Source organism: Abrus precatorius, unplaced genomic scaffold (genome assembly GCF_003935025.1).
Source record: "Abrus precatorius isolate BTA unplaced genomic scaffold, Abrus_2018 Scaffold3, whole genome shotgun sequence".
Taxonomy (NCBI): domain Eukaryota; kingdom Viridiplantae; phylum Streptophyta; class Magnoliopsida; order Fabales; family Fabaceae; genus Abrus; species Abrus precatorius.
Genome location: NW_020874373.1, coordinates 10,506,933 through 10,517,947, shown reverse-complemented (window position 1 = coordinate 10,517,947; position 11,015 = coordinate 10,506,933). Strand labels below are relative to the sequence as shown.

The 11,015-nt window shown below is 26.5% G+C and overlaps 1 protein-coding gene across 1 annotated transcript; it reads left to right on the top strand.

The window, feature by feature from the left end:
• Positions 1 to 4,163: 4,163 nt before the first annotated feature.
• On the top strand, positions 4,164 to 7,916 carry LOC113862065 (guanylate kinase 1). Its single transcript, XM_027495219.1, has 11 exons — positions 4,164 to 4,418; positions 4,981 to 5,017; positions 5,180 to 5,287; positions 5,407 to 5,480; positions 5,555 to 5,681; positions 5,818 to 6,180; positions 6,683 to 6,804; positions 6,890 to 7,025; positions 7,104 to 7,149; positions 7,237 to 7,339; positions 7,412 to 7,916. Exons 2-11 carry the CDS (start codon positions 5,015 to 5,017, stop codon positions 7,527 to 7,529), a joined length of 1,200 nt encoding a protein of 399 aa, XP_027351020.1. The 5' UTR covers positions 4,164 to 4,418; positions 4,981 to 5,014; the 3' UTR covers positions 7,530 to 7,916.
• Positions 7,917 to 11,015: the final 3,099 nt, after the last annotated feature.

Genomic DNA, 11,015 nt, shown 5'->3' with positions numbered 1-11,015 from the left:
ACACTGCTGAGAATTTATTCAGCTGACTGAGTCTGCCGACTTACCTAACACAGTTGAAGAAGAAATGGAATTGAATGATTCTCTATATCTGCTTCTAGACAAATAAAAATGCTTAATTAAACTTTGGTCAAGGGAAGGGAAATTAATTAAGGGCCCTTCTATTGTACCATACCTTATCAATAAGCACCAAAGGAAGTTTCGTGCAAAGCCTAACTTTTAGCCAAGTGTAAGAGGAGGTTGGGGTGATCACCGACTAAAGACTATACGTACGAAACTTGATGCATGCTGTTATATGAGAATATAATGAACCTTCAAAAATTATAAACCATCATATGGTCACATTGCATTTTATAAAATTAAATTAAATTAACATAAAACAAAAACTTAATTCTAAAAGGAAATTGATGTTTTAAAAATTAATAAGTGATTTCAAATATAATAACATGTCAAAATTTATTCACTTGTTGTGATGTCTAATTTTCTATTGCTAACGATAGTAAAAGGAAGGAAGTGTAAAACATCACCTAGTTTATTAGTGTTCTATACTTTTAAAACTTTTGACTACGCATTTTCTTAAAAAGTTAATCGGCTACGAACAGTTTTTTTGAAGAAGTTGTTAGTTAAAGGTGAGAAACATATAGAAGACTGATATTCATTTTTAAAATGATTAGGATAATTTAGCCTAAACCTTCGACTACTTGTTTTTAAAGATAATAATAACAGTCAAACTCTCTGTTTTAATGAATGAGTTATAGTTTAATTATCATTTACATTAAATATAATAAAAGTAACGTCAAATTTGACTGCTATGATTTAACCTTTGTAAATATGCGATTTACTGTCATATAAAAAAATGTTATTAGCTAGCTTGTTACATAACGACATCGCAGCTTAAGAGTCAAAACTCTATGCACCGTATAATAAATATGCAATGTAATCCTTACCTCGACTAAATTATATGTATTTTTATGTTTTATAGTTATGTTTAAATTGAAAATATTTATAATATATTTTTTATTCACAAATTTGAAGTCAACATTTTGCTTAAGAAATTAAATACATATAACAATTAAATTAATTTTGACTTTTTTAAGTCAATTATTTTATTACGTGACTTTTCTATTAAGTATTCCCATGAAATGTATCTCGAATTAGTTAAATTTATGCTTGATTCTTGCATTTAAAATAGCAGTCTATAAATAATAAACAAAATTAAAATGTAGAGTGACAATTAATCACTTTATTTAAAAAGTGAGATGTTACGTAGAGATATTCTTTCTTTTGTACCTATATTTTTTAAGATTAAAAATTATTAGAGTTAATATTTTTTTCAAAGTCATGTCTATTTTCTAGGATTAAAATTTATTGAAAATTATGGGTGAAATATACTTTTTTTTTTTGTTAGAACTGGTTTAGTTTTTAGCTTTTTTTAATTAACTTTAGAGATATAAACTTTTAAATTTTTTGTAGATAATTATATTTACATTTATAAAAAATTTCCACTATTTTATATTTCATTATTACAGAATTAAAAAATTGTTTTTGAAGAATTTTTTTTTTAAAGTAACTTTGATTATACATACATATATATATATAAACCTGCATCAGACATATTGTACTACTCCTCAAGCACGTAAAGGCATGTAACTGGTCATGCACATATCAAATGAAAATCCATCACTGCTTTATAAATTATTTAACTAGTATAATACAAAATCAGCATATTACCTGTGCTTTGCAAAATTTAAATTAAATTAAAATATAAATTTATGTTAAATTATATATATTTAAATTTAATAAAAATATAATAAAAATTATATATCAACAAATAGCTAAATTTATGCTTGATTCATGCATTAACTATCGCTGTGTATAAATAATAAACAAAATGAAAATGTAGCGTGAAAATTAAAGACGTAAAGGCATGTAGCCAGTGATGCACATATCAAATGCAAATCCATCACTAGGTTATAAATTAAGTTTGTAACTTGTATGATACAAAATTAACATATTAGCCGTGCGTTGTAAATAAGATTGAATTAAAAATATGAATTACGTTCAATTATATATATATATATATATATATATATATATATTTAAATTTAATAAAAAAGATTTATATTATAATAATAAAATATATTATATATAAAAAGTTATTTAAACAATTCTGTAATTATAATTCTAATCTTTGTTATCTAATTTTTTATTTTGTTACTTAACAATAGCGTATATAATTTTTAATTAAATGACTAATTATTTTTATAATTCTAAGATCATTAGCTATCATATTAATTATATTTTTTGAATGCTTATTATGGTTTATCTTTTTTTTTTTATCACATTTTCAATTATATTTCTTTTTATTTCTATATTTTTTTCTTAGCTCTCAAGATATATATACTTAAAAAATATAAAATAAAATAATCTCTAATAAGAACTTAAAATTAAAGGAGCACATTCCAAAATTTAAAAATTACACACTTATCAAACCTATTGTAACAAGATCGACTACGAAATATGACAAACTTATAAATATACTTTGATACACGTATATAAGATTCTTTAGAAACGTTTGAATATTTAGTTTTAGTTTTTCATGTATGTTAAAGTTTGTAAGCAAATTTAAGTTAACTTTAATAATTAAGTAATTTATCTGTAACATTATTATATCTTTTACTATATAAATACAAATAATTATTAAGTTTATAATTTTATTAAATTATTAATAATAAACTAAGTTCTAATATAAAAGATCTATTGGAAATTGAACATAAGAAATTAGTGCAAATATTTAAGAATAAATACAATGATAATTTTATTTAATTTATAAAAGAATAAATTTTTAAAAAAATTAATATTCTATTATATTAAAATAAATAATTTTAAAAGATAATGTTTTACATTAAAAATAGACTATGGTAAATGAAAAAAAAGTGAAAATATTAAAAAATTTGCATACTCTCATTTTAAAAAGTAAATTATACTTTTAATATATATGAAAAGATAATACATTTTACCTAAAATAACGATACCACATTACATTACGTGAAAAAAATAATTAACAAAACATTTTATTTTAAGAGTCACAACTTCTAAAAATATATTAAAGATAAATTATGATGTAAATATACTATTATTTTATATCTTTAAATCTATTTGCTTTAATAAAAATTTATTTGGATAAATAAATTAATAGTAAAAATATTTTTAATTACATTTACTGTAAACTATAAGTTATGACAAAAAGAATAGTAAAATCTAAGCTGAAACTCAAGCAACAACATAATTATATGTTAAGAGGTATTCTAAAGCAACTAATTTAAAAAATTAGATAAAAAATTAAATAATTTTTATTTAATACTTCCTCGGTCTTTTTTATAAGACAAAAGACTAAATTATTATGATTAAAAATAATAATTAAATATGTTATATTTTTCATAAATATAAAATTTATTTTAAAAATTTATGATATTAAATAATATAGTTAGTAATTTATATATTTAATAACAATAATAATAAAAATATATAATTTTTTTTGTAATTAATGCAGCTTAAATATATCGTTTGTTTCTTATAACAAAGACAAAAAAATATTTAATTTTATTTTTTATAAAAAAGATCAAAAGAGTAAAATATTAATATTTAATTCAGTGCGATGCATTGAACCCATTTATGCTTTCACTTTGCCTTCTTATCATTATTCATTCATAAGTAGTATATTTTATTTCTCTTAATATATTTGATTTGGTTTGTTTTTGTTAAATCATAAATATTTTTTAAAAGAAATATTTGTTAAGTAAAAAAAATTTAAAACATAGTAGATTAGGTTTTATAATTAAGATTTTTTTATATACAAAATTTAAACTTATAGCATTTATTATTTATTATTTTATATACATTATTTAATACTTGTTTTCAAAATAATGAGAAGACAAATAAGAGGATTTTCTTAAAAAAATACACTAGTCTTAGCACAAAGTTCCCTTACCATACTTGTCAAAACCTCCTTCACTTCATCATTTGAATATATAGGTCACATCTTTATATTTTGTCGACATAAGGGTGGCCCAGGATTTTAATTTTGATTTATAAGAAAATAAAAAAGGTTGGAAATTTCCAAAATAATAATAATAATAAAATGAACAAAAAGAAGAAGCTTCACCACAAAAGAAAACGAAAAACAGGTCGTGCTTGCTTTGCTCCTAAACGAAAGCCGCCCCTTTTAGCTTTTGTGCCTACAAATATGAAATTCTTCCTCACATTTTCTTCCAAACCCTTCGTTGCAATTTCATCACAGCATCAACAGCAACTACGCTTTCTCTCTCTCCCTTCAACACGCTTCCTTTTAATTTGATTTAAGGTTCTTATTTGTTAACACACAAATTCAACTTCAGAAAACACAGCCCTTCTTCGCGCAGGTATATTTATTGTTTTAACATTGCCGCTATCAGCCTCTTCAAGATTTCATCTTTTTTCCCATTAAGATCTGGGTTTTGTCCTTTTGAATCTCCTCTTCTCATTGCCTGCACTTTCCCTCTATTGCCCCCGCTTCCAAAATTTTGTATTTTTGTTTTGTTTTTTTGGTTTCAATTTTCAAGTTGGTTTTCCTTAATTCTGAACGGTTTTACATTTTTTTAAGATAAAATAAGCATTAATGCTTGTCTTTGGATTTTATATGACAAGGGATCAGAGAGAGATATGTTGGATAAAATTCAAGGCTTGTTGAATTCCTGTCACTTATGTCTATGGCTCTTGTTTTTCAGAAGGTTGATGAAATCTGGGGTTTTTCTATGTAAATAAATCTCATTGGGATTTTTTTACTGTTAAATTTTTTTTTTATGTTACAACTTGAATGTTTGCCAATTTCATTGGAGTTTCTTCTCTTTTTGTTTTTTTTATTCCTTTACAATCGAATTTTTAAATCTGTTTATGTTGCTAGATCGCTTGGTAATTGATATGGTATTCTTGCTTTTCGTTCAGGGTTTAAAGCAGGATTGCAGGCACAGATCTCTCTATGGTGAGCACCCCTTTTCCCTGCGGTTTGGTTGAGGATTGGAATAGTTACAGTTTGAAAAATTGTCTTGTTTCAAGTAGAATGCAAATAGGTTATGGTGTTTGAATGTGGATCAAAGTGGCTTTGCTTAAATGTATCTGATCTCTCTTTGGTTGTGATAACTAGGGAGAAGCACCAGCATTGCTTGTTGATGACATGCAGGATGGGCCTCTTAATGGCCTTGAATTGAAAAACGGAGCTTGCAAAACAACTGCTACAGTTGGTGATAAGACGGTGAGTTTATGCAATATGCTATAAAGATAATCTCTGTGTATGTTGTTACTCATAATTAGATTAGTGCCTAGCGAAATCTTGTGCCTAAAACAAAAAGTGGGCCTCCATTTGTTTGACAGTATGTCATTGGTGGAGCTGATGATGGAACTTTGTCCATTGAAGTTCAAATTTTTGACCCTTATCTTGGAGAATGGTCAGTTTAAGGTTTCTCAGCTTGGTAGCTGCTTCTTTGAGGCTTTTGTTCCTGATATCTGTTTTAAATTGCAGGGTTCATCCCACTGTGCATGGCACGAAACCCATGTTATGCAAAGGCCTCTCAGCAGTGCCTTTGGAAGATCGAATCCTGATTCTTAAGAAGGGTTCTAAGCCAGATGATCAAATATGGTTCCTGGAGGTTGGTGTTTTGAAGATCCAATCCTTAGTCTATTAATATAATGACAAAGGACTATTAATGCGTGGAACCTCTGTAACAGTAGATCTCTATGATTGCCTAATAAATGTTAAATATCTCATTTTCTCATTATTGGCAGGTTGACACCCAATATGTTAGGCAGCAGCAAAAAAATTTGAGGACCGAGGTTGTTGCATGGAGTAAAGGTGTGATAGGCAATGCTGAGAAGCCTATTGTTATTAGTGGTCCTTCTGGAGTGGGTAAAGGAACACTGATAGCAATGCTGATGAAGGAATTTCCATCCATGTTTGGCTTCTCTGTGAGTCACACCACTCGTGCTCCAAGAGGTATGGAGAAAGATGGGGTCCATTACCATTTTACTGAGAAAAGTATAATGGAGAAAGAGATTAAAGCTGGAAAGTTTCTTGAGTTTGCTTCTGTCCATGGTAATCTGTACGGGACCAGTGTTGAGGCTGTCGAATTGGTAGCAGATGCAGGCAAAGTAAGTTCCTTGTACTTAACTATTATTGATACTCATTTTGTTGGAAGCTTTGGTATTTAGAACACGAAATTGCTGGCATGCCTTACTCATCATGCTATCCAAAACAAGCTTTCTTCAATGGAGCCTTGCTTTTAATTAAATATACCTAAAAAATTTGTTAAAAAAAAAATTATAATAATTTTTATTATTAATTATTTTAAATAAAAACAATTTTATAAATCAGCGCATAATGGGTCAGGTAAATCTAGTAATTATTAGATTACACTTAGTAACTACAATGGCATTTATAGAAGGTTCTTACTATTGTCAGAATCAAATTAAGACTTAATATGTACAATGGAATGTATTCTGGTGTTGTTTCATGTTGGTAATGAAATTAAATTTCTGTTTGATTATTATGGGTTCAGTTTTACTTCAACTTTGTAAGATTGCCTTTCTGTAGATATTATTTTTAACTTCTCTCGTCTGAGATAATGATTTATTTTTTCTCTAATTGATTCAGAGATGTATTCTTGATATTGATGTTCAAGGAGCAAGATCTGTGAGGGCTAGTTCTCTTGAAGCCATATTCATCTTTATCTGTCCCCCATCAATGGAAGAGCTGGAGAAGCGCCTTCGTGACCGGTGAGTTGATACTGCTGACTTGTGTATTTTTTAAAATTCTCAACCAGGCCACAATTTTGAGCTGAAACCAATGCTTTGAAACCAGAGGGACAGAAAATGAGGAACAGATCCTAAAGCGACTACGTAATGCTGAGGCTGAGATTGAACAAGGGAAATCTTCTTGCATATTTGATTTCATCTTATACAATGACAAACTTGAGGAGTGTTATGAGAGACTTAAGGTAAATTCTCCTTAAGCAAAAACTTTGAGATGTTTTTTAACCATTAATCATCCTGATATAAATTATCCATTGATACAGAAATTGTTGGGACTAGATGGTTTTGTCAGTGCTCCACCTAAATCGGGTAAGAATTTTCTTAAATAAACTCATGTAGCTCAACAACTTCAAGTCATTAAGATAAATTAACGTGTTTAATCTGCCAATCCAACAGGCCCTAGAGAGATTAATATACCAATGGACCATTCAGTGTCAAAAATTGATAACAAAATCATTATAAACTGCAATGGCTCAGGAGAGAAGGAATCAAAGAATTTGTAAGCCTTCTGAACACAATACTTATTCAGCACCAAAGAGTATATCATACTGATTTGTATTTGGCTTAGCAGGATTATGTTGGATGTTTCCTCACTAAAAGGGGGCGCGCCAGGACGGACAAGAGGGCTAAATTTTCAAGCCATTGGCTCGTTTTCGAATGTCTTGAATGGGATAGACCATCTTAGCTAACATTCAATGAACTTGGACAACTAACTTGGTATCACAGTTGAGAGAATGGGACACGTGATAAGGCATTAGATTCATGTCTTAAACATTTTTCCCCCCTTGTGGCGTTCTTTGATTGTTATGGCAATTGAATTGACTTGAAGAGTGTTGGCAATCGCACAATTATTATTTCCTACATAGGCAATGAGATTGTTTGTGATTTTTGCGTGTCTACTATATTTCATCAACAAGGAAGGCACTGTCTGTCAGACATTAGGTGTTAGACTCGACATGGGATTTCTGTCATACGTTTTACACATTAAATTTGTCGGAAACATGTTTTATGTCATCATCATGCTTATTAGTTTCTATCAGCTATGTGGCACTAGTTATGATAAGATCCAAATTCTCTTTTTCTTTGGCAACGTGGGGAGGTTTGCCCCATTGAGCTCACCATTAGTGATCCAACCTCCAAAGAGCTCATGAGTTACTAAGTATGGATATGATAAAGCACACATACAATACGACACGGATAAGAAGATAGAAGAAATTTCAAAAATGATATGACATGATACGGCTATAATATAACACAAATTCAATAAAAATGATACAAAAATAAAAATTTTAAAATAAAAGAGAATTTTAATTTTAATCATTTTAGACGTGATAAAATGATGTTTTTTTATATAATTTGGACAGTGCCTCGTCTCAATTAATATAAAAATTTAAAGAAAATAATACTTACACAGAAGTATGGTTGCTTTCTAACTCCTTAGAGCACTTTTAGCCCCACATATTGGCTGAGGCATGGGTCAATGACATATCTCCGAGCATTGAATGAGACAGTCCTATATAGCCTTCTTATTTTGACCAACCATATACGGTGGTCCATAGCCTTCTTGATTAGGAATAATGATACCATGAAAAATACTAAATGCTAAATGTGAATTAAGTTTTAAGCATAAAAAATGTCAATAAAATTCTGTATAAAAATTAACAGCTGGAGGCAAGAGTTTGTGTCATAATATTGCCAGAATTGATCATGAAAATTGAACAAAATTTGTCATACGATAGAAAGAAGAGGTTGTGACAAGGCTAATTTATGAAATCGTATGATATTTGCCACTATAAGAACGGTTTCATGACGCTGTCAAGTGTCAAGTTGTCTGTAACGTTTGGTTGACTATCTTCAAGATATGCGGTCAAGACCTGCAAACTGTATTTCCAGAAATTTTCTTTCGAGATAGTTTTAAAGTTTCAACGCCTAATAAGAATTGACAAAACCCAAACAAAATTAGATTTCGATATACTCTCTAGTTAGGCTTTTTTATTTAAATAATGTAAACTTAAAAATAAATTCTTAATATATAGTTTTTTTTAAACAATTTTTTTGTCTGGGGTGTATTAGTCCACGTGATATTATTTTTGCCAATGCGGCTGGCAAAAATATTAATTTTTTTAAAAATAAATTTCGCCATACAGAGTGTGAAACTTTTAGATTGTGACACGTATTATGATTTAAGTGAGTTTTACCATAAAAATTGCACAACTGTTAGGAATCTGACACGTGGCACAATTTTAAGCTATTACGCAAATTTATCTTTATTAATTTTAATAACATAATCAAACCAAATCTGATTTAGATTTAGATGCAAATTATTACCACATTTAAAATAAAAATTAAATTACTAATATTTCATGAAAAAATATTTTTTTTATTTACATATAAATTCAAATTACATATTAATTAAATAAATTTAAATCACTAACATAATTAAAATTTTTATAATTAGATACCAATTATGATTACAAATTACTATTAAATTTTTCGTATATTACATTAATATTTTTAAATTAAATTAAATTATTTTAAATCAATAATAAAAATATATTACATATTTATTTTTAAATTTAATATATTTTATAAATTTTTTAAAAAAATATTACAATTATCAACCATAAATATTTTATTATATTAATTAAATTATAAAATATAAGATTAAAATCAATATAAAATACAAAAATATTTCATGTGCAAAAAAGATTTAACATGATAATAAAAAATCAATGCTTGAAATTACCCTTATTCAAAAATACTTCTACAAACATCCTCATTTAATATTATTTTAAAAAGCATTTCTATTTAAATATTAGTATTTACAAATTATATAAAATATATGATAAATATTAATATTGCTAAAAAATAATTTTAACATTTTAAATTAATTTTAAAATAAGATTAAAAATATTTTTTTTTACTTTAAATAAAATTTAACACTGAAATGTATGGGCATAAATATTTTTAATTTTTAGATTAACATTAATTTTTGTATATTACAAAAAAATTATATAATATAAAAATATATTATTTGATATGATCAATAATAATTGTTATATTATGTTGTATTCGAAAATTTTATTTTTTAAAAATAGTATAATATCTTACAATAGTATAATAACATGTTGTTATATTATAATATAATCATGATATTTTATAAATCTATTATTATTATATGAGATCGGTAACATTTATAAAACTATAATACTAGTTTTTACTATATAATGTAATAATTTAATTATGTTAGTAATTTAAATTTATTTAATTAATATGTAATTTGAATTTATATGTAAATAAAAAAAATATTTTTTAGTGGAATGTTAGTAATTTGATTTTTATTTTAACTGTGGTAATGATTTGCATCTAAATCTAAATCAGATTTAAAATTAATAAAGGTAAATTTGCGTAATAACTTAAAATTGTGCCACGTGTCAGATTCCTGCAAGTTGTACAATTTTTATAGCGAAACTCACTCAAATCATGACACGTGTCACAATATAAGAGTTTCGTACTTTGTATGGCGAAATTGGTATCTAATTTCGCCAATCATATTGTAAAATTTTGTAAATGTTGACAATGTCACAATATGATTATTTCGCATTTTTTGTAGTGAAATTTATTTTTTAAAAAAATAAAAATTTAATATTTTCACCAATTGCATTGACGAAACTAATGCCACGTGCACTGACACACTCAGACAGAGAAATTGTTTTAAAAAAATTATATATTAAGAATTTGTTTTTAAATTTACATTATTTAAATAAAAAAGCCCTCTAATTATTTTAACTTTTTTCAAAACAATTATTACATCCGTCTGTATTTTTCTCTTTATTTCACATCAAAGCTTAAAAAAAGGAGACACCTTGTAATATTTTCTACAATAACTCACGAAGGGGTGTTAGAACATTTCCCACTCTTAAACTTTAGTTATTTCATTGTTTACAACTCATTTTACTTTTCATATTGTCTTAGAAAAGCATTTTTAAAAGGAAATTAGAGGAAAATATTTATTTTTAAACTAAAGTAACTATATATCATTTTTTATGATAATATATATTAAATTTATATTAATATATTCATTTGAAATATATTTATTTAAAATAAAAAATTATTTTTCTTTCTCTTTCCCTCAAAAACTTTCCCCTTCAAAATAAAAAATAGTCATTGTGGAG

Coding starts and splice junctions, on each gene's coding strand:
- LOC113862065 (XM_027495219.1), top strand. Junction 5,682..5,817: donor ATCAAATATGGTTCCTGGAG/GTTGGTGTTTTG, acceptor CATTATTGGCAG/GTTGACACCCAATATGTTAG. Junction 7,150..7,236: donor CAGTGCTCCACCTAAATCGG/GTAAGAATTTTC, acceptor CCAATCCAACAG/GCCCTAGAGAGATTAATATA.